We start from the raw sequence: 25261 nt of genomic DNA on the forward strand, positions 1-25261 counted from the left end.
AGCTGACTGTGAGCAGAAAAGTTGGTAGAGATTGCAAAGAACATAATTTTAAAGTCCTGGCTATTAGAATCCTTTGGTTATTGCTGAAACAACTCGTAATCTTATGAGTACAAGCCTAAATCATTTTTTTAACCATCTTTGAGTCAAAGTCAATTTACCATGGAACTGTTTCAAAAGAGGAGCTGACAAAGAAAACAGAAGAAATACACAGTCAGCAAGCCAACCTTTTCCAAGTAAATGGTAGATAAAATTGTATTCCAAAATGGAAGTGTCTGACATCCCTTTATGATAACAAAAGATTTCTCAAAGCTTCACATCCCAATTAAACATCCCAGTAAAACTTCTTCCACAATGTAACATTATTTTAAAGGTGTCAGGGATTGTCACTGACTACAGTTGCTCAGACAAGGTCTATAGCAGAGCCATTGTCCTAAACCCACTTTGTAGTCTTTGGAGAGAAATAGGTGAATTGCAATCCAAAAGAGCAATTTCTCAGTGTTGTCCCTAAAGAAAGTCTCAGTTCGGGTGTCTACAGTATAGATGTAACTCACAGCACTTATGTATATTATATATATATATATATATATAAAATAAAAAGAGGCCCCAAATTGTCTGACAATTGACTCCTATCATAATATAGGACTAAGTACTGTTCTATAGTCCTGTAGGTGCCCGTATGCAAAACAAACAGCTGTGCTCTCCTGTGCAGCTGTAAAGGACTGGTTTCTTATTCCTGAAGATACCTGAGCTCTTCATTCGGCTCCATTTATATTACCTACCTAATCACTCAACCCAAATGCATATTTACCTAAAAGCCTAAACAGGCCACTGCAGAAGGAAGAGTCGTGGGGTTGCAAAGGACGTCAGTCAGAACAGCCCTTCAGACAGATACACAACAGAACAAGGAACAATCGTCCTTTTCGTTTGAAGGCATTGTTGCCAATGTCTGTCCGAGATATCTCTAGCTGAGTTTTGTATTGATCGGATGTATTGCTGTGTTGTCAGCTACCAGACAGCTTTATATGAATTTAATTTTTCGCTTGATCTTGTATCAAAAAAAAGCACTAATGCAATCCAAACAAGTATGTTTTTGACTATCAGCAAGCATCTCCCACCCCTGCTCCCTAATTAATTAATTTGAAACCTTTGGCTAAAATCAAAAAAACTTGACCCAATGAATACTTTGTGGAAATGGGCATCCAGATAAAGGCGAGATGCTCATCAAGTGGTCTTAACTGAAGGAAGACTGTTATGTGGGCTCACAGCTTAGCACATCAGAGAACTTATAAATGCTCCACACTTCAGTCAGTCAGAGCTCACCTTGTCTTGGACATCAAAATCACACTCAGAGAACAACGTGCTTCTAAAGGGAAATGAAATCACTGCTGCATTACTGTTCAGCTCTCAACTCTGACTTCCACGGGGTGAAAACTCCTAAGCCATAGAAGTGGCCACTAGTAACACCCTGTATACATTTGATTTTGGCCCAGAATGTGTAGCAATAGTATTAACATTATGAGTAAGTTAAAGACTAAGAAGCTCTGACCCATAATGTAACATTAATTCTGTACAGAGCTGCTTCTGTTTTTCTAGTTTTCAGCCCCTTTGACTCTTTCCAGTTGTTAAGGATGTAGAAAGTTTAAACAACTTTATAAAGAACAAAGCTCTTGTGTCCTAAATGGTAATGGAATGGTCTTTATAGAAATAGATATAGCTATAGGAATAGGTATATATTTAATATAATTTAATATAATTACATACACATTATATTAGATAATCTGTGTGCATATATTATGTATAAATATATATAAAATAACAGGTATTTGATAGGACCAAGCAAAAGAACAAAAAGCCCTGTATTAGGTACCACTGGAGAAGGGCTTACCTGAACAAGTTTACATGAAAACACACATATACACTTATCCAGAGCATGCAGAAGGTGTGATGCCACTATACTTCCTTTCAAACAGAGGAATGACCAGTTAGGGATTTATGGAGAATAAAAAACCCTATTTCTCCTTTCTAGTATATTTTGAGTAGAGTATTAGCATTTGGAAGTATGATTGGCAGGCATGATTTTTATTAGTAGTGTAGGTGGTTCACCAGCTGCAATTTAAGAAGTAACAAAATAAAAGTATTTTTGCAAAATATTTGTACTAAAAAATGAAATGCAACAAAATCTATCCATAATTATTGGTGATCTTTTACTTTTACCATTAAAAGAATATATGAAATCAGTGTCGTTTTGTCATGTGTCTCAAGCAAAATCACAGCAGAAGAAAATAGTATTACAGGTTTATTATGTCTCAAAATATAGAAATATATTCCAACAGCATATTTCAAAGAATAATATAACAATAATCTTCAGTTTCTTATTCTCAAAATGGTACACCATTATTTAAAAATATATTACTTAATGTACCCCAAATTTAGTTTCCATCAAATTCCATTTAGAATAAATTGAGTTCAAAAAAGCATGTCCACCTACCCAATTTATACAGAAACCAGTAACTTTTCTGAAGACAACCCAGGAATTTAACTGTTCCAAAATGGTAATTCAGTTGGAGACATTGTATTTTGCTATACACCCTTGTGCATGAACTGCAACTAAATGTAGATATGTAGGTAATGTCAGTATAAAATAGAAATGGAAGTGTAAAATGGAACTGTTGTATTAAGGGGAAAGAGTTAGCAAGACTAAAATGAAAACTGTTAATTTTTCAAAAAAACTGAGTGTATGCATAAAAAGGATTTATGTATTACTCCAACAGCAGGATAAAATAAATTAGTTTCTGCAAAAAAGACAGTTGCACATTCACATGAATATACACAGTCACACACACACTGATTTTATCAGTCTGTAATAATCTGAGTTTTCTGAAATGTGCTTTATATAACCAGAGAAGTCAGAGTTTACATGAATAGACTGTCTAAGGAGAAACCAGTATGTCGTATTCATTTTTTAACAACTCTCTGTTGAGAACTGTTTAAATGAAGCATTTTTAACCAAGGCAATTCATGATAAAAGCATATATTATAATTAGCCATGTAATAAAGAGAAAACAGAGTTTCTGTTTTCCCATTTTCATAACACTAATACAAAGGGGTGTCCAAAGACATTAAATGTGGTTAATTCAAAAGAAGCATATGGGTGGTTGGAATGATAATCTGTAATTAGTTGTGCAGTTCACAACCACAGGATTTCATCTGAGGCCAAAAATTTAGGGAGATTAAAAATTATTTATATGGATTTAAGAATTTCCAAAAATTATGATAGTTAATACTAAAAAAAAAGAAATATATCCCATCTTAAGTCACACGATTTAAACCAATCTCCACCTGATAGAAAAGCAGATGGGACCAAAACTAGGCTGGAAATTACCCAACAGCTCATTATGAAAGGTATTTTTCATCTTTGCCTGAAAACAGCCAGCATCAGGGACAAGATTTTCGATTAAACAGGTGATGACTGCTGTATCCCCTGTACCTTTGCTCATACACTCAGAAAACACATCCAAAAGTAGGAGCTATATAAAGCAAAGCCCTTCCATACCCTATCTTCTGTATATTTTGTGTATATGGTAACATGTGTATGTAATGGGAAGGCTTGTGTGGTTTTTTTGTTTGATTTTGCTTTGTGCTGTAATTATAAAAATATTTACCAGAGCAGTGTAATAGATAATAGACTGATATGATTTGAGGTAAGAATGTTGTAGTTCAATTTTTAGTGTTAACTTGGAAAGTCATAGAGAGAGGCGAGAGTCTGTCTCCACAGAATTCCTGAAGCTTTGAGCCTTTTGCAAACTCTGCAGCCCACAAGCCAAAAAGCAACATACACCTCCAGTTACACTCATCTTGTTAAAGAAAATAGTTATAATAATTATGTGCAATCTTTTCACTTCTATTTTCTATCTATTTATTTACTTAAGCACTGTTCAACATTTCACTTTTTCTAATGGAGCAGAACTTCTAAAAGATAAAATATGTTTAGCCAAGCAGTTTTGTTTAGTTTTTTTTCTGTGCCTTTTTCTAAATACATATCCTGCCACAGTTTTCATTGGCACGATATGACCAAATGTATTTTAGTTCTTTTAACAATAAGAAGCAGTTACAGAAGTTCTGGAGTTTCTAGCTTTAAAAAAATCTATAAAAAGGCTTTACTTTAAACTATCAAAATTGAATGAAATAGATTCCAGTATGGTCAATTGAAAAACTAGTTTGTGAAGTTCTGCAGCATAGCAAGGTGACCCATAAAATAAATGGTTCTGAAATTTTGCCTATACAAAACAAACTATATACTTTTAAATAAATAAAAACTACTATATACATTACACTGTACATTTAAATGAGAGATGACATGAAATGGAATAAATTTAGGACTGCCTTTTCATCAGCAAGGCTCATATCTTGACTTTATTACAATTCTGAATAAACCCCTCTGCTTTAGATTATTTTTTTTATTCTAGTGGCAGCCACATGAACGCACCACCATATTCCTGTATTTTTTTAAAATAACATTGGAACTGTCATCAAAGTAGAGCACGGAGATTGCATTCAGTTTTGTTGGTGCACAGCATGGCTTTGGTACATGATCAGGGAACATCAAGTGAACCTGAAAGACAGATAAATACATAGCTCATACATCAAACAGAGAGGTACAAGGACAACATCAGTGCAAAACATGTCTTTGCAATTCAGAGAGTGCTGTGGTCACAGATTTTCCTCAGTTAGCAACTTTAAAGCACAGCTTACCTCCAGAATGTTGCTTTGATTTCAATTGCACAGGCAGAGTTATACAATAATAGCAGATGGAGAGAGAAATGAGGAGGAGCAGCCAAGACAGAAAGTCAGTTTTCAGATGAAATTTAGAAAAGAGTTGGAGTTAGGCGGCTGCTCAGGAAAACACTTAAACACATTGTCAGTACCATCTCTGCTGAGGACAGTGCTTAACACAAAGCACAGGCTCAAGTCCCGGGTCTCACTGGGACCCCGCATGTGCTAAAATGCTTTCCTGTGTCAGGGTCTCAGCGTGGAGGAAAGTCTGTTGCAGACAGCAAAGGCTGTGCAGGCAAAGGCTCATACTGAAGCTGTTTTCAGCCTATGAAATGGTAAGATGTGGGCTCTCAGACAGCATGAGTGCATTTTAAGGTCTTATCTGGGTATCCATGGATCCAATTCTACTTCCACTGAAGTCAAAATCAATTCATAAGCTGGGTGCCAGCTGGACAGGAGGTTTGGGGAAAGGGCTGAGGCAGAGAAGGCTTTATGTTCACCAGGCTGAAATATATCAATGAAAGGTTGAAGAGAAGGAAAGGAGTTTTGAACAGCATCCCAGAACGAACAAGATCTAGTGGAAATATCTGAAAATGGGGGAAATACAAGTTCTTTGTACTTGAAAGAAGGTTGGATGTAATATTCTACACATGCTGAAGACTTGGAAACTGGGGAGGCCAGAAAAGAGGGAGTTGTAATAGAGAGGGCAAGAGATTATTAAGGCATGGATGAAGACTTCAGCAGTAATAGGTTTCATTTGTATGTTAAGTCTTTGTAAATCTGTTAGAGCCATCTGTCTTGCAGTGATATAAGCCCAGAGCCTTTGCCAGACAACAGAGAACAGTCTATCAGGAAACGATTTTTACATAACTGTTACCATGAGAAGTACTTTTGAAATGAGCAATAATAAATCCTGAAGTAGCAGTTTAGTAAGGGTTTAGACACACATTTAAAAACAGTTTAACAAATGAATAGCAAAGCACTGGAGAAAAGAATGATTGTGCCTTGCCTAGGCAGATGTTTGCCCTGCCATAACTCCTGGTCCCACCAGCCCCTGCCACCCCAGCTGGAAGCTCCATGGCCCCATTAGCCCTGCATGACAGCGATGCTCACAGCCTTCTCAAGCGTGAGCCTGGAAGTCAGTCCGAGTCAACCTGCTGATCACTGACTCACATGATCGGGAGGTCAACGCTACTCCAACGCCTGGTCTAAGGGTGATGGGAAGTGAGAGAGGAGAAGAAAGCTTATATAAATCATTAAATGCAGTTGGTCTTGTATTTGTATGCATCTCTATCATCTGTCTGCCTAAGCTGAGTCTCAGAGAAAGAAAAGGGAGAGAGGTACTGGCCCAGCATTTCTCCTATTCTTGTTACAAAAGAAAAAAAAAGAGTCAGTAAAGTTTGGAGGGGTACCAAGGAACAATCACTTCCCAACCCAAAGACTGGGCTTTTTTAGAATGGTGTAATCAGTATGGCTGGGAGATGATTACATATGGATTAGGGTGGGGTGTATGAATAATTGTTTCCCAAGCCATCCCCATGTGCACACCTTGTGTAAATCTGAATTTTGTATAATTTGAACCAGAAAGCATTCAACTACTGTTATCTCATCTAATTTATGTGCAGTTAAATTTTAATTAGCCTCATGTTTTTTTGGCTGCACAACTGAATGCATGTACAGTACATGTAGAGGGAAACACACAATACCAAAAAAGCCATAAAAAGGAGGGAAAATTTAAATATCCAATTTAAAAAATAGGACAAGCTACACAAATTTCTTAACAATAGGAAATTAACCTTTTTTGGTGTTGGTCTCTTCTGTTAGGTGTCTGGAGATAGGACAAGAGGAAATGGCCTCAAGTTGAGGCAAGGGAGATTTAGGTTAGATATTAGGAAAAATTTTTTTACTGAGAGGGTTGTCAAACATTGGAATGGGCTGCCCAGGGAAGTGGTTGATTCACCATCCCTGGAGGTATTAAAAAAGCGAGTGGACAGGGTACTCCAGGGCATGGTTTAGGGGGCATAGTTAATGGTTGGACTCGATGATCTTGAAGGTCTTTTCCAACCGAAATGATTCTATGATTCTATGATTCTAAGAGAAAGTAGCACTGGGCCACTTATTTAACAGTCCATAATGGCAGGAGGAAGCTCTAACCTGGGGATCTCACTGATATTGGCAACATTTTTGGACAATGTTTGCAAAATGCTAAATTATTGCTTTGCTGACCTATTTCTTTTCAGCTCAGGACTGCATATATGCTGTTCTTCATTGTCTCCTAGGCACATTACTATATTCCTTGCCAACTAGCATTTGCTGTTCCTTTCATCTGTACCCCTCACCACACTTCTATTTATTTCCAGCTCTGACATTTTCCCTTCTTTTTCTAAATCTTGCTGATTTCAGTTCTGGTATAGAGGAATAATGTTGCATTGGTGGCTGGACTTGGAGTAGGTGCATAAATGAAATGTTGAATGGAAAGGAAAAGGTCTCAGCACATGATGAGGTTTTAAAAATATCCCTTTTGTGGAAATACATGGCAATTTTCACAAGCAGAATTTGTTTTCTATGAGAAAGAAATCAAACTTTGTTTGTTTGTTTGTTTTTGTTTCTGGTTTTTTTTGATGTGGGGTTTTGGTTTGCAGGGGGTCCCAGAAGAGTAGTAGTTGCACTCATTTCTGAAGGAGGAAAGGTTTTTCAGGCCCAGATTTTTCACGTCAAAATCAAAGAAAAAGATCATCATCCATGGAGACTCATCAGCATAGTCTGACGGTCAGGATACTTTCCTATCACCAGCTTAAATTAGAGGGAGCCTTAAACCCATGTTTCTCTAATTGCAGTTGAGTGCCTTGACCTTACCAGCAACTAATTAGGGATGGCAACCCTTTCCTGTTCTGATTCTGTACTCCCACTCCCTCCTTCTGTATTCTCTCCTGTTCCTCTGCTTCTTAATCATTCTACTAATACTGATGCTGTTCAGAGCCAGTTCTTCAGCTGGCACAGGTGAAAAATCATGACCAGACATCAGACTCACAGCATTACATTTAGGCACAGTCTCAAGGTCTTGATTTCTGTAGCTGAATGCTGCTGGGGTAGAGGAGGCCTAGCCAGCTTCTTCAACTAAGATCATCTTTTTGGCTGCTCCAGCTGATGCACAGGACTAACATAAGAAATAGCAGAGGCAGAAAGCTGGCTGCAAATCCCCTTTTACATGTACCAGGCAGAGCAACAGATCCAAACACACTTATTTATAAATTGCATTTGTTAGCCAGGCATGACTGAACACAACTTCTTAAATGCAAATGCATCTGCTTGCAAAGCTTCACACTAAATTACAGTTTAAGTATCTCTGCCAACAGTTGACAACAGAGGTCCACAGAATGGCCAAGCATCAACATTTCTGGAAGGTATAGCATGTAGATGTTAACATGGAGCTTCAATAAGCTGCAAAAAACTCTTGGAAGTGGGACCAGGGGGCCCCTTTTGTTCCTGTCTACACAGTTCTCCAGTAATATGACACAGTCTTCTTGTGTGTTATTGCATTTGAAATGGAAAAGAAACCTACCACACAGGCTGCTCTGGACAGTTCATCCTCTCTCCAGCGTCATCATCAAAGAACATCTTTGAAATGGGTTATCATTTACCCAGAAATAATTGAAATCCAATAGGAGTAAACAGAGAGGAAGAGACAGCCCCTGTGCCAAGACACTTACAACTGCAAAATAGGCAACTACAACATAGGCAGAGGCATACCAGAGTCTGAACAATGGCGTGATTTGTTGCATTCATGTGGGCATTGAGGGGGAAAGAACATTCTCCATCACAGTAAAACGCAGCGTAGCCCTCCGGTGCAATAATCCAATCCTAAAACAAGAACAAATAAACCCACTGAATTTTTTTTTTTCTCACTCAGAGAATTTAAAACTCTATCAAACTAACTAAGACTTGTCCAAGGACAAAATGAACTTCACAATGTGGCATGTTAAATTACTTTTTTTGCCAAAAAAAAAAGAAGTATTTTCTTTGCTCATGCAAAACTCAGATGAAAATTAAACTGAACTTAGAAATCTATACTGAATATCAACTAATGAGGCTATAAGGGGAATTAAAGGTCCAAATATATTTGTCAAAATACTTTTCTTCCCAGACTGAAAATCTTGAGCATTTCTTGGTGCAACAAAAGTAATTAAAATGCATGCTCTTTCTTCAGCATACTCAATACCATTAATTGTATCATTGCGTGAGACTGAGGGTTGCTAGAGATTACCCGTTGGAATGTCACTGAATCATGCATTTTGAGTATTTCTAGCAACACAGCATGGGAAGAAGACCACAAGAGGGAAAATATTTTAAAAGGTTAATGCAAGCTATATGTTTACTTTGCTGAATTCCTCCTTTGCCAGGCAAAGGTAATGGAGGTGCTGTGAGAAGGGCAGGGAGGATCAAGTACCTACTTTTTGGGTTTTGTTTCTTTTTATCTCATTTCACCCTGAGTTTCACTGATCAAATATTGTACAGTGTAGCTTTGGCTTTCCAACTGAAACTTTGAATTCTTCAGGCATTTTTTGTGAAAAACATAGATTTTCTTTTCTCTATAGCCACCTTGAATGACTGATCTGAGAGCCTTGCACATCTTGGGGCATACTAGAATTTACTGTTTCAAAAATGAAAAAAATGTTGGTATCTGGAAAAATCTGTGATCTACAGACAGACAATGGCTCACTTGTTCAGTAGCCTGAGTTCAAGTCAATACCATAAGACTGCTCTGTGCCCACGGACAGGGTGATTATGCTCTGCAGACTTGGGAAAACAGTCCCTGCCTACTTCTTCAGGCTGCTGTGAGGATAAATATACTACAAAATATCAGGCAGAGTAATGACGCCATATAAGAATCTAAGCTAGATATGTAAAGGGTGAGCTGTCACTAAAGAGCACACTTTTTCTTCTCATAGACTTGTTCTGCTCATGGAGAATTGTTTTACAATAATTCAGAGAAATGTGAAATGCACAGCCAGCCATCTCTGAGTTCTTACCTACATATGCAATAGGTCTAGGTTATAGGTTGCTGATGGCCTTCTTGTTCTTTCTTTATAGAGAGCTCCTTGCTTTCTGGAAAAAAAACCTAGATTGAGCTCTATTTTCTTTTCTCATAATGTCCTGCCTCTGTCTTTATGACCTTTTACTACAAGTACCTTCTTCTTTTGTTACTGTATGGCAGCATGAGTTTTTCCCAGAAATTATATAAACTTAGCTATGGTGTTATAAAGACCACTGAGCAGTGATCCAAGGTCTAGTTCTCTACAGACTCTACCCCCGTGAAATCTCTCTGACCTGCAGTAGACAGCACTGAACCAGGGAGAATTCAAGGGTAAATTTCAAAAGTTCCATTGCTCATTGTGGGGATTTCGGTTTCATTTACCACAGATCTATTCATATCTTGAGTAAGTGTCCAGATTTATCTTTATGTGAATGAATCCAGATTGTAAAGCCATTAATGTATGCAAAATCTTTGCAAGAACAGCAGCCAAAAAAGGTAAAGCGATAGTGATAGGGATTCATTACAAAATGCCTTTAAAGAATTTGTCTCTCATCAGTGCAATACCAGTTACCATGAAGAAAACAGACTAAAAATAATGGGGGACTGTAAAATATATTGTCCCAATTTGAACTGATAGGCAACAGCATTATAATCATACCTGCCATCCTAAGTCTCGGAAACTCACGTAAAGTTCATGTTTCTTACATGCTTGCTTTTGCTCGCTTGTATTATAATCTACAGGAAGAAAATAATAATAATAATAATAAATTGTTTAGAAGCATTGCTGGAACCGACAAGTTAGCTATTGTTGAGTTCCTGACCAAGCTGTACAAAAGAAAGGAAAAAAGCGTACTGTCATTTATGTTCCTAGGGTTGGTTGTAAAGGCAGTGTAAACTTGGAAATGCAGAATCAACAGTGTCAGCCTGACAAAATTTGTGCACAGAGACAAAACACAGCATACAGCATTAGGGGAAACAGGTCTATAAGATGTCTGTTTGTGGCTAGCTAGGTAGCAACTTTGATAATATGCACACAGGTAATCAAAGGAGGACAAGTGAGAGCCTGATCCAAGATATGAGGAAGTCATCTGTATGGTGGCGTAAGTTTAACTGCCAGCTAAAGAAAGTAGCTTAATTCAAAGGAAAAATTAACAATGATAAAAATTGTCCTGAAACAACAGAATTTCGAAAAGTCTGTGACTTAAATATTAGCACATTTTGTACTCCTTCATTTTTTACCATATTTTCTGGAAATATTCACCACCTGATGATCTTTAGTTGGTAATACTAATGTAAACAAGTAGACTAAGAGATGCTTTTTAAAGGCCTGAATATTTCTGCATTGTCAGAGATATGTCAGGATAGAACGACACAGAGAACCTTCTATGCATGCTTCTCCAGGACAATCTTAATCCTGGAGAAAATCTAGTACTTTTTCTTTACTGCCCCTGAGTAACAGGAAAGGAAGGGAATAGGGTCATGCCTTCACCACATCAGCACCCCAGTGTTGGTTTATAGTGCTATTCAAGCGATGCCATCAGTGAGGCATGTGACGGAACAGGGAGGCCAGGCTGTCTCCTCTGGTTCCATTTCAAGAATGCTTAAAGTGGCTTTTTTGGACCAAAATAACCATTCTGGCAGAAAAAAAAAGTTGGCTGAAATTCACAACAACAACAACAAAAAAACCCAAACAAACAATGAAGACACTGAAAAAGAAATAAAACCTTCATTTTCAGGAATAGAATTTATTTTTAGGAACAGTTTTTTAACATTAAAAGACTTGAGGCTGGGATGGGAGGGTGTCTGTTGAAAAATTCCTGGAAAATTAAGAGAGACGCCTTTTTCACATAAAATGAAGGGAAGGGAGTTCTACAGTCTGTGAGATAACCCGTTGTAGTGCTTCACTGTCCTTGCGGAAAACCCTTCCAAACAGCTGGCCTAAAGGAGTTTTTCTGCAAATTTACCAACTGCTTCTTGTCAGCTGTCCTGATCTGTGCTATTGTTGCTTCTCTGAGTTCTCTTCAGTTTCTCTGTGTCTTTCTGAAGACATGACAGCCAAAACTGAACACAGTACCAAATAAAGTAAAATAATTATTTCCTATGATTTCCAGATTATTTTCTAGCAGTATATCCCAGAACAAGAGTTTTGCAGCAAAACCACAGTGTCAAATGATCAGCTTCATATCCTTTTTTTTTATTTTCCTGCCTAGTTGCCTTAGGATTATGTTGTATTTATGCAAATCAATAAATAAACAGATGTTGGGGTGAGGATGTTGATGAGCACTGCAGCATGATGGGGCTGCAGCAACCATGATATGGTGGAGAGATGACCAAGATCAATAACAGCATTGCAACCCTGGACTTCAGGAGAACAGATTTCAGCTTGTTCAGAGGTCTTCTTCACACGGTCTCATAGCAGACTGGCCTGGAGGCAAAGGAGGCCAGGAGAGCTGGCTGATCTCCCAGGACAACCTCTGAGAGAAGCACAAGGTAAGTCTACTCTTGTGTGCAGGTCAAGCAAGTACGGCACAAAACCACTGTGGCTGAATAAGAAACTCCTAACAGCTCAAATTCAAACAGGAAGTAAAAATAATATGGAATTGGGATGAGCTACACAGAAATAATATAAACACATTGCCTGAGTACTCAGGGACGGATGTTAGGAAAGCCAAAGCTTAGCTGGAGTTGAAACTTGTAAGGGTTGTGAAGTCAACAAGAAGGACTTCTATAGGTACATTCATAGCAAAAAGAAAAACAAAGAAAAATACAGATTCATTGTTCAGTAGGGCAGAGGACCTAGCAAAAAGGACTCAGAACAGGTTAAGGTACTCAATGACTTTGTCTTTTTTTTTACTGGCAAGATTTACCCTCAGGACTCCCAAGTCCCTGAGCCTAGTGACTGAAGCTCTACCCACAGTAAAAGAATCATAGAATCGTAGAATCATAGAATTATTTAGGTTGGAAAAGACCTTAAGGATCATCAAGTCCAACCATCATCCATGCCCACTAAACCATGTTCTGGAGTAGCTTGTTTACGCGCTTTTTGAATACCTCCAGGGATGGTGACTCAACCACTTCCCTGGGCAGCCTATTCCAATGTCTGACAACCCTCTCAGTAAAGAAATTTTTCCTAATACCCAACCTAAACCTCCCTTGCTGCAACTTGAGGCCATTTCCTCTCATCCTATCTCCAGCCACCCGGCAGAAGAGACCAGCACCCACCTCACTACAACCCCCCGTCAGGTAGTTGTAGAGAGTGATAATGTCTCCCCTCAGCCTCCTTTTCTCCAGGCTAAACAGCCACAGCTCCCTCAGCCGCTCCTCATAAGACTTGTGCTCCAGGCCCCTCACCAACTTGGTTGCCCTTCTCTGGACACGCTCCACAACTCAATGTCTTTCCTGTAGTGAGGGGCCCAAAACTGAACACAGTATTTGAGGTGTGCCCGCACAAGTGCCAAGTGCAAGGGGACGATCACTTCCCTAGTCCTGCTGGCCACACTGTTTCTGATACAAGCCAGGATGTCATTGGCCTTCTTGGCCACCTGGGCACACTGCTGGCTCATATTCAGCCGGCTGTCAACCAGCACCCCCAGGTCTTTTTCTGCTGGGCAGCTTTCCAGCCACTCTTCCCCAAGCCTGTGGCGCTGCGTGGGGTTGCTGTGACCCAAGTGCAGGACCCAGCACTTGGCCTTGTTGAACTTCATACAGTTATCCTCAGCCCATCGATCCAGCCTGTCCAGATCTCTTTGTAGAGCCTCCCTACCCTCAAGCAGATCGACCCTGCCTCCCAACTTGGTGTCGTCTGCAAACTTGCTGAGGGTGCACTCAATCCCCTCGTCCAAATCATTGATAAAGATATTAAACAGAAGCGGGCCCAACACCGAGCCCTGGGGAACACCACTAGTGACCCGCTGCCAACTGGATTTAACCCCATTCACCACAACCCTCTGGGCTCGGCCATCCAGCCAGTTTTTCACCCAGCAAAGAGTACACTTGTCCAAGCCAAGAAACAGAGTTAGGAACCACTTAAGCAAATCGAAGATACACAAGTCCATGTGAACAGAAAGGATGAATTTCAGTGCGGGGAATGAGCTGACCAATGGCATTGCAAAGTCACTTCCTGCCATTTTTGAGTGTTCATAGTGGCTGGAGGATATTTCTGATGATTCAGAAATGGAAAATGTCACATCCATCTTCAAGAAGGGCAATCAGCTTAACCTCAGCTTCTGGGAAGTCTGTGGAGAAAATTCTCCTGGAAGCTATGTCCAGGCACATGAAGACCAAGGTGTTTGGGAACAGTCAGCATGGATTTACTTATTCAAACTCTGCCTAACCAACCTGATTGTTTTTTGTGATGAGCTGACTAGCTTTGTGGGCTTTTGAGGAGCACTGGGTGTTGCTTGCTTTGCTTTTAGGAAGGTTTTTGATATGGTCTCCCATAGTATTCTTAGAGCCAAATTGGACAGATGATACGTTTTGGGTTTTGCTTAGGTAAAGAATATAATGGGTGGAAACTTGGCTGAGCTGCTGGGCTCAAAGGATTGTGATCAGTGGTACAAAGTCCAGCTGGCAGCTGGTTACTAGGGATGTCCCTAAAGGATCAGTACTGGTGCCAATGCTGATTAATGTCTTTGTTAGTAACCTGGACAATAGAACAAAGTGTGTTCTCTGCAAGTTCACAGGGGATACCAGATCTGGGAGGAGTGATCAATCATCCAAATTACCAATAAAATGTTGGACTGAATGAGATCCAGAAGAGTCTCAATGAGACGTCATTCAAATTAACCACCCAAATTTTACTGTTACTGGTAACACGCTCTTTGAATATGCTTTTGCTTTTTTTTAAACAGGCTATGTACCTACTTTCTGTTTAATATACCTGAGTCCAAATATGTCTCCTGAAACTGTGTCAAAAGCTGTGCACAAGTCAAGATATATCTGTTTGTGGTACTAAATAACTTGTTCTAGTACCACCAGGGATGTTGTTAGGCTTTCTAAGCTGTAATACCTCAAATCCTCATTCCTTTTTAAAGATGAATACTACCTTCTTTCCTATGGTATTTTCCTAGCCCTTCATGGGCTGATTCTCAATGACAGTCATTAAAGGTTCTCCACAGGTAGTTGGTTACCTGAGGGCATCTCAGATACTCTCAGTTGTCCCAGGGCACATGGGGTCAAAATACATACCCACATCCTATGGCAGTCCTGTGTCTTTCTGGAGTAGCCACTAGCAACAAGGCAGGATACCCTAAGACATCACAAGTTTTCAAAAATCATTATGCCTTTAATATAACCAAAACTCCTTAGTCACACTTTGTGCTGAGTTGTCTGTAATAATCTAGTATTTTTGGCACACTTAGAAGTAAGGTGAAGGTAGTGGAAAGTAAAGGAACTTTAACTTAAAAAAGATTTAACTGTGTTTCACTGATCACTCTTCACAAGGATCTATATACTGATTTTGACTAATATCAGTGCTCGTAGGAGGTAAATATTGAGCTTTTCTGTTTCAGCTATTAGTGGGAATTTAAAATTCAGCCATATAGAATGCAAGTCACTTTGCAAAAAAACTGTGACTGAAAAATGTGGGAAAAATATGCATATGAGAAAGTCAGGAAAGTCACAATCTGGTTTTAGATAGCACCCAAGCAGGCAGGCAAACAAATGAAGGCTGGAGACTGTGCTTTTGCCAGTTTTCTCTCAGTCACATTTTCATATTTAAGAATATGTACAGAAGTTTTAGCAACAGAATGTAGCAGAAGTCCCTACAGTTAAAGGAGAAAGGCTGAGCAATAAATACATGAGTCATCGCATAGATGTCTTCATTGTCTCGATACTCTGAATTGTTTGAATATAGGTTAACCAGCGGTGGATAAGCAGTCACACCAGAACACCTGATAAGATGGTCTGCATTTCATACGCAGACATATATCTGCAAACCATCTAACCTATACACCTATGAAGAAAGTGAGACTCAGGCAAGTCTGTATTCCTTCCTTGAATTCTATCTTTCATATAAGATGAATGTTGTGTGTAACGTAACATTTCATATAAGTATCAAATGTGACATTTATAATAAGATCTGGTGCCAAGGATTCAATTTCACATACTGTAGCTTCAAGGCCCACATGCATATTCTGTCAAGAATCAAAACTGTAGGCTAATGTGACTAAGAAAACATTGTTCCTCAGCTATTCAGGGACTGCAGTTGGAGTCCAAACCCCTACATAGCAGAAAGAGCTGTGGAAGGAGGGCAAGAAAATATATTTATAAGAAATTTAATAAGGATTTTTTTTTTTTGCAAGGGAAATAAAGACATATATACTATCACAAAGTGCTGTGTTTTTAATTAATTAGCGTGACACGAATCAATAAAATACAGGAAATGCAGCATTGTTTTCTGGTTTTATCTCACTGCATTACGAACAAAAATTACGAAGCTTTGTTTTTGAGTTTCCTGGTGTAAAAGTCACTATTCAGTATTTAAATGTGGATATCCTCTAGTGCCCAATTACACTGTAACTCTTTTTACATGATGTTAAAAAAAATAAAAACTAAGCCAGCCTTTGTTTTAAGGAAGAGGAAGAGTTATGTGATATACTTTGGGAACAAGTTGTCTTGTTTTGATTTGCTTTAATTATTTTTCCTTTTATCAGCAGTTTGACAAAAATACAACTGGGTAAGTAATAAACAGTTCAATCATCTGTGCATAGAAGGCAGGTGGAGTCTGAATGCTAAGTTTAATTCTGTCTGTCTTTACACTGCATTGAGGTCATCTTCTCTTGAAGTTCTTAGCAACACAGGGATCCTGACCTCAAATGTGTCAACAATTGCCCGGCTGTTATAATAACTGACACATATAGATTTTATTTTCTTCATGTTGTGTTTGTGTATATCTTCATGATGATTAAAAAAATGTGTTGTCTATTGGAAGGGAAGAACCACGTTGCCCAGTGGAGCTTTCTTTTTTGATGTGCTGAGAATACAGCAAAGCTAATTGCTGAGGTCCAAGAACTTAGAAAAGAAGAAGGTAAAAGATAAAAGGCAAGAGGCAAAAGGAAGATAACAAAAGGCAAGGGCAAAGGGAAGGAGAAAGAGAAAAAAAAGAAAAAGGAAAAAAGGGGGGGGAACAGAAAAGAAGAAGAAAAAAGCAAGGAGAAAAGGAAGGCATAACTGTAGTAAAGTTGGGATTGATGTGCAGAGAGAAGTATAACTGAAGCCTATGATGTATAAATGGCAGCATAGCTATCTAGGTCTGGCTACATAACCTCTGACTAGGTAGATGAGCATTTTTCACTGTCAATATCTGACTTAGATGCTGTAGATACAAGATTATGGAACAAGCTTAGAAACAAGGACCTACATCACACAATGACAATTGCCCATCACTGTGTCATTTAGGTCAACAGTGTCTCGCATCAGGGGGTGAATGAGAGTTGAATATCATCTATTGACAGTCCTCCATGAGGAAAAGGATAGGCAGAGTCCTTTGCTTTTTTTCTGTGGTTTAATTATGAAGAGACGAATTATACTTTTAAAGTGCTGCTCCTTACTGGAAGCTGTAGAGAACTAGGAGAACTGGCCTTCTCCCACAAGCCTGCAGGGATGCAGCATATCCCCCAGTGCCTGGGGCTGGTGAATAGGAGGAAAAGGGCATAGCTTTTCCCTCATAACAGGCTCTCCCCATGGAAGGACTGTGTTCTGCAAAGATGCAAAGATCTGGGAAATAAGAATGTGTTCTCTCCTCCACGTCTTTTTTGCACACTGGAACATCTGGATAGAATCTGCACATTGCCTTTGTAGCCATCAGTGTGCTCATCTGCAGATTTTAATGAGTATTGTTGCAATAGTTATTAAAAGAAAAAGTATTTTGAATTACTTACAGTGTGAAAAGTCCCGTCACTGATCATTAATGGCACCCAAACAAAAGGACTGTGTTTATTTGTGATATGGGGACTGTTGAGGCAAACTGCAAGGCAAGAGCATGGAAGCTGATTTGCCATGGTGCAGGAGCTACTCCTCTAAGCAGTTTTGCTGCAGAGGACGTTGCTGTGTGAGGACGTTGCCTTTGGCTTGGCCACCTATTCGAGACTGCCTGTATCTTGCTGCCTCCATCTCCAGTCAGAGGGCAACACCCCTGCCTTTGACGCAACTGCACATGCAATTGCTTCTTAATCTAATTTTGTTTTAACAGTATGGTTTTCTTGAACTGCAATCTTTTTTTGACAGAGATCTGGCATGGATCAACATATATAGTGATGTACCTCTACGCTTATGCAGACTGGGGGCTTAAAGAGGTTAGGAGAAAATTTGTTTCATAATGCACATTTCACTAAAGATGTTCTGATTCTTCTTGTTTTACAACAGCTCTGCAGCATGACTGGATGCACAGATGAGGCTGACCAGTGTTTTGAGACATACAGACAGCTCTTCCTGAGGTAATTCTCATGCCGATGCAACTTGCTGTTGTGTGTTAAGGTTGAGTTTTTTCCAGGTTAAAGGAGCAGGGGGCTTGTGCTCAGCTTTCCTGCTATAATCAAGGAGGCTTAACAAATCTGTTTAATTCTCATTTCCTCGTGGACTAGAAACACAGGATTCAATCTGAAAGTGTGATATTTATATTTAGGTATCTTGTGTGTACCATGGACTTAGATGATTCTCCCTTCACCCAAAATAATGTGATTGTCCAAATTAATAGACATTTTCCAGGAAATATGAAAAATGTTTTCTTAATATATTTTGTACAGAGAGAATATTACTTACCCTTGAGGTAAGAGATTGTATTGTGGAGTTAATGCAGTTGCACAGATCATGTTTGACTGTATTTAAAAACCAACCAAACAAACAACAAAAAACCCCCACAAGAAAACGTTCATGTTGTGTCATTCATTCCAAAGCCCTTTTATGAAAATAGGGAAGTACATCATGCAGTACCAGTAAAATAGGAGGAAGAGTTTCTGCAGAAAAAAAGCTGACCGTACTAGAATTACACAAAATGCAGATTCAATTAGTCTACTAAAAAGTAGATTAATTTAGAGAGAGCACCAGCTAGCAAGCTTAACTGATGTGCATGATTAAACCACATCTGAATTACAAGATGCCAAGTCAATTTTTAACTTGCATTGTTTCAAAAAAACCTGAAGAACTTTAAGCAGTTAATGAAGAGAGAATGTTTAGTTAATATAACTTTATAAATAATGAATAATTTAAAAAATGCTGTTCTGCTATAGATTATAGATATGTATTTTTTTTTTTTACTAATAAAAAGCTAAAATTGTCCAATTTGGGACTTATTTCATTATTTATTTATAACTGCTCCTCTGCAATATTGACTAATAAGGGGTTAGAAGTTATTTGTGCAGATGAGGTTTTGTTGTATATTCATACAGAATATCAGAAAATTTTACTATACTTAAAAAAAAACCAGTTGTAAAGAGAGATCCCTGGTGCCTTTACAAGTGTCAGGGGCTTTTTGAAAGCTAGTGTCCTCAGAGGGAACACATGCATCTCTAAGTCAGTCATCTACTTGAGAAAGAACTATGCTCCAGGTCCTCAATGGGAACTAGAAAAATAATAGCATAATATTTTTTCTACCTATACATCATATACAAATAAAATTGACCCCACTACTAAAGCAGTAATAATTATTGCTGTGGATTAAAACCTTTTTTTTCCAGGTATGTTTTAATACTAATTTTTAACCTTAAAGTGGAATTTTATTCTAGTAGATCACCAGGTAAACTTTAAATAAGCTTAAAAAGATAAGTTATTAAAATAATTTCTATGATTTCTTTAGCAACTCAATAACATTTTGTGGTTGTTAAGGCAAAATTCATCCTTGTGCAGAAGATCAGGGAAAGGCTTATGCTTTACATTAGAGGGGTCTCTAATCTGCCACTGTCGAGGTTCTGAGATGGATATAAGTAATGCATAATGCTCGTAACAGTTCTCCTCAAATAGATAAGCTCTAATCCAGGGCTGAATTCTTTCCACTGAATACTAATTTGCTTACTTGTAGACATCCACAAGGCTTAAGAATAGCATCTATATTAAGGTTTTGATATGCTGTTATTAGATCTGCCATGCCTTTAGAAAGACACATTTTCACACCTTGTCTCCAAAAAGTAGAAATGTTTGTTCAAAAATGAGAATATTTAGAAAGTGACCTTGTGCCTCCAGCTGAAAGGAGCATTTCAGGAAAGAACTGGAGCAAAACTTATTCCAGGCTTTAATGGGACTAACAACATTTTCACATGCATTTTGTCAGTACCTTTCACGTAAATAAGGGATTGAATTAACTCCTTTCAGGGATATGCTGTGTATTTACATCAGTACATGTCAGCTGGTCTGAACTCATAAACAGTTTACACTGTAAAAGATTGGTTAAGCTTCCTCATTTCCAATATTCAGATTTACACCTTGGCTTCTTCAGCTGAGAGGCAGTTAAACAAGAGTTCAAACACTGTCTTTTGCTGAGACTTCCTAGATGAGTAGTTGGGATGCAACCCTTCTCTCTACTGTCTCTACTTTTTTGTTATGTGTAGCAAAGATCTCATCCAGTTGCCTACTACATAGGACTAGTTTCAAGCTCAGATACAGCCTTTTCCAAACCACTTGGTCATTTCACCCTCCAGGAGCCCATGATTCATATAAGTGACCTGACTCACAGAAGGTAGATCATGCTCAGGGTCAACATAACAAAAGAGGTTTAAGCAAAGCTAGATGGGCAGGTAGAAATGGAGTGGGAATATGGTTTCTGACAGTTCAGCCAATGAGCAGTATCATCTGGAGCTGCTGTGACTACGCTGCATTTGAGCAGGTGCCTAAAACTCCTATAAACAGGCTAGTAAATCATAGCTTCATCTTACCCCCAACACTTGGCATCCTAGAAGACTCCTGATGACTACTGGATTTGTTGCGGTTCTGATTTTTCCTTTTATTGTTGGCTGCTCGGACAGAACGGAAAAGCACTTCACTTGCCTTGAAGAATGCAACCATGAATGGTTGCTTTGACTGAGGCCCATGTCTTCCAATCAGGCCAGCAGATTTAACATTGATACTTCGACCTATAAAGTAATGGAAATTGTAAGTTAAAGGTGAACTTCTGCTTCTTCTGAAACCATGGTGGGAGTTCAACTGCTGACTGAAGCATGGCAAGGATTTTGCCCATAATCCTGAATTTATGTGATTAAGAATCCTAACTGCATTTTGTTGAATGGAACTTAAAAGACAAAAAAAATTCAACAATTTACAAAGGTTTCAACAGCTTTACAGGTAGTTTGTCATTGCATACAATTGCAGTCTCTGTGCGCTATGTATCTTATTCATTACACAGATATTTTAATTCAGTCTTATGTACACATCTATAGAACTGAAAAATAAATGAGCCCCATTAAACACTATAGGCTACAGAAAGGATAATGTAATGCCGTCATCTAATTTTTGCATCACTTGTGTGTGAGACGTGGAACCTTATATCCCCAAAGCAAATCGGTAACAAATAGAAGTGTAGATAATAAATATACTTCTGCTTTAAAAATAAATACTGTGCAGTGTTACTCAAACTGATGTTCATTCACTAGTAAAGGTAGGAAGGCATTCAAGTTCTTCACGAGAACAGAGTTTGAAATATGTACCTTATTGACTCTGGTTCTGTTCCCAGGGGATGTGCATATTTCTTTAAAATATTTGTTCAGTCAGGACTGTGTGGTAACCTCACTATATTATAGGATCTAAACCTCACTAAAAGAAAAGAAAGCAAAACAAGTCACTGAAGCTGCATCAGTGACATTTTAGCAAATAAACCCTTGCTCTTAGCAGAATTTATTTTGGCAGCATAAACACTTTTGTGCATACGTGTATTATGCAGAGCCCTTCAACCGTCAGAAAATGAGACAGTGTCATGTGAAGCTGTGCAGCTGTGCTGGGTGGGGGACACAGAGGTCCTTTAAACGCGAAGGTACAGGCACAGGCACCGCGTGCGCTGCGCGTCATCAGGACGCCTGGGGATTCTTCTAAACTGACTGGAAAAGTTTGCTATGCAAGCAACGAAGGAGCATCTGCCTCACAAATGTATAATACCTTTAACTCAATCATCCTGAAAAAGAACTTGCAAATAAGCATAGGAGTAAACCTTATAGAAATAAACATGTAGGTTTCCTTTTCAAACACAAACTTACAGTGGCTGTACGCCAGAGTCTATATTTCTTAGGAAAACTCTATCACTGGCGTAAATGAAAGAGGCAGTTTGATTTGTGGTTAAAGTAGTTTCCATTCTACTTCCACTGTAACAAATGTATTAATTCAGCTCAGACTTCCTCCTTCTGGCAGCCCTTTTGCAGTAAAAAGAGAAATTAGAAGTTCCAGCCAAATACCATACCTTGAACTGACCCACTTCAATACATAAACACTTTTACAACATGTTTATTCAGGTGTAGCACTTTAAATTGGTTTAAGATGTTTCCAGTGACAGAGAGCCCAGCAAAGGCAAAAGAAGAACTGAGAAAGTTAGCAGTTATGGAGCAGAGTAATTGGCAACATATTCTGAACAATTTTGATAATTACTTTTTTGACTGCAAGGGAAAACTATATTTGTTGAAGCTTCTGATTTCATTTTAAATGGCTTTTTAGTCTTGTATTTCTTTAATTCTTCTTTTCATGTATTTGAGTTACTATTAAAGAATTCAGTAACATTAATTTCTATATGTTCCAATCTCCTGTTGCAAGTCAGATACGAAAAACTGTACAGACTATTCTCTATTCATTGCAACATGGACAAACTAGCCTCTTACCACAAAGTTCCAAGTTTCCCCTCATTTCTAGAGGGAATATTTTTACTATTTTTCTTTATTTTTTGTTCCAATGACTTTCAGAATTTTAATTTTATCTGTAAAAGATTAATACCTTACTGGTGGACATTTTAAGAATACTATTAGATTTATATACTGAGGGCTGTAAAGATGTGTGGAGGTTTTCTGAATTTAAATCTAGGTTCTCTGAATTTACAATGGTGGATATTGTATGCGAAGCAAAATATCCTTCAAACCAATGTGAACTCCCTTTAAAATAACTTTTAATATTATTAAGTTTCCTCTGGGTTTCCTTTAGACTTCAGCAATGAGATGGCTATTAAGATTCCACAAGTTAAGGCTTACTCGGTTATTCAGGGTATAGAGATATACTATAAAAAATTAATCCTGTAACCCACAGCCTTTTTACACACAGAAACAGCTTATATGACTTTATTCCTTTATTTGCTTGATCTTTTAAGCAGCCAACCTGAGTTTTTAGGACCCATTTGTTCAATTCATGAATGGAATATGCACTGGATCTGCTTCTAGTGCAGTCAACAGGAAAACTTTTATTGACTTCTGTGGGTTCATCATTAAACTTTTCTCTCTTGGCTTATCATATACCTTAGCTTAACTGCAACTTTCAGAAGACGAAGCAATCGAAATATATGCTGCCCTTGAGACTCTATATTTCTTCCAAGGAGGATCTCTGAACTATTTGGTTTGGAAATTCAAACCACATATGTTGTCTCCATTTTAAGTTGCTTCTGTGCAAAAGAAAGTTTGCATTTACAGAACTTCTATTATCCTTTATTAAAAGAAAAAAAAAAGTGTGCGTGTGGGAGATTTCCTTCGGTCTAAGAACACAAAGCTTTGTCCCTTCCTGAACAGGAGGTATTTCAAAGTACCCTGCCGCTGAAATGCATCAAGCTTTCTGCCACAGAACTAGCTCCATCTGTGTGCCATGGTCTTGTTGGGTAGTCCTCACCTTTGTCCGTAGTGTGGATTTCAGAATGCGGTAAGAAAAATCTTACCCTAAACTGAACTGGCCTTTGTAGGAAGCAGCATTTATGGGCTTCATTTTTAGTAAGTGGTTTTAATCTATCATTTCTTCTAAGCATTTAGAAAACTCTTGGCTTCGGTGACAACTGAAAATCCAGGTCTCTCCAGCACGCAGTTGTTCCATATTGTGGTATTAGAGCAATATTTTCTAAAATCAGCTGAATGACTCAGGCTGACCTGCTTAACTACACCTTCCCTCAGAGCTTCACCCACATGAAACTGGTAAAACCAAAACAGCAAGGTGTGTCTCCGCTTCTCTTGAGCATCTCTGAACAAGAACTGAACATGGTCAAGCATTCTGAAAAATGGGTTTGGTTTTATCTTTCCAGTGTATCTTTAACTCTGAGGATTTCAAAGACTTTTCTTCAGACTTCAGAAGAAAAGAAGAAACTGCAAGAAACCAGCAGTCAGCTAGTGCCTGCTCCGCTGAACCAAGCCACTGCAATTGCCCCTACACCTAGAAAAAACAAATAAGCCTAACAGATGGACTTACTCCATGCAGGGACAGTCCAGAGCCTTTGTATTCTTCACATTCTGGCATGTGCTTCTCAATCCTGCTACGATAATTTATTATCTCTTCTCCATATTGACAGGTATATTTGGAGACAAAGACTTATTTAAAGTTTTATGTTCCAAATCTGCTGAACTCCTTAGTCCTTATTCATATGATTTTGAGTCTTTGGCATGATGCATCTGTTTGACTTGGCATTTAAACTGATTTTTGGCTTTTATTCTATTTGATAGTAAAGTGCCCTTAGCAGTTTGTATAAAAGCTTGTATGGAAGTGCCCATTTGACTGACTGAACTGAATGAATATTATTTGCCTTTTCATGTTCTGCCCCCTTATAATAAAGGAATCGCTGCTGCAAAAATAACTGTGAAGTTCAGCTTATAAAAAGGTCCTACCTCGACAATCCAGATGCTTTTGTTCTTTTTTTTTTTTACCCACAAAATAGGAATAGCACTCAGGATGATAACTGTGGAGCTATTTGCTGTGTCACTATATCTGCTTTTCTGCTGTCACATGCAGTCATATCATACAATTCTTTTCATGAACTGATCAAGCTCCATCTTAAAAGTTCATTTTCCCCCCAGCTGCTCCAAATGGAAATGCAAGAGCCCTTCAAGCTTTCATTAACAATCTGTCTCACAGTCCTGACCTGGAGTCATCGTCTCATTTTTCATGACATTCAGAAAGCTGACTTTTTCTGAGATCGCCAGCGTGGATGCCAATGACAGTGGTAAGATTTGTGACTTGGCTGTCTCTCCTCAGGCAGCATATATTTTATGTAAGGCATTGAGCAGACACTAATTTTGCAAGAGCTTTCAGCCATTATGCATCTGGGCCAGATTTACACTGGCAACACAGGACAATGAGTGATTCCAAGATCCATTATTTTGTCCTGAGTCATCGAACTGCAGCAAACCACTCATTTTGTTATGAAAAACAAGCACTTACTTACTTTCAAAAATGTTCAACAAACCACAAAACACATTTTACAGATTAACCACTACTGCTAGGTCACAGTAGTTATTTATTTTGGTAATAATTTTATATATTTGTAGATAGAAATGAAAACTTTAGTGATGCTGAGAATTCATT

General features: G+C 38.4%; 1 protein-coding gene across 1 annotated transcript in view; it reads right to left on the reverse strand.

The window, feature by feature from the left end:
• Nucleotides 1–2201: 2201 nt before the first annotated feature.
• Nucleotides 2202–25261, reverse strand: part of BMP5 (bone morphogenetic protein 5) — a 63559-nt gene continuing 40499 nt past the window's right edge. The window contains exons 4-7 of the mRNA XM_052809263.1: nucleotides 20674–20871; nucleotides 10467–10543; nucleotides 8524–8634; nucleotides 2202–4612 (exon numbers count right to left, since the gene is read on the reverse strand). Coding sequence (XP_052665223.1) covers nucleotides 4463–4612; nucleotides 8524–8634; nucleotides 10467–10543; nucleotides 20674–20871 — 536 coding nt within the window. The 3' untranslated portion in view covers nucleotides 2202–4462. The remainder of the gene's footprint in view (nucleotides 4613–8523; nucleotides 8635–10466; nucleotides 10544–20673; nucleotides 20872–25261) is intronic.

The sequence above is a fragment of the Harpia harpyja genome, chromosome 15 (assembly GCF_026419915.1).
Source record: "Harpia harpyja isolate bHarHar1 chromosome 15, bHarHar1 primary haplotype, whole genome shotgun sequence".
NCBI classification, from domain to species: Eukaryota; Metazoa; Chordata; class Aves; order Accipitriformes; family Accipitridae; genus Harpia; species Harpia harpyja.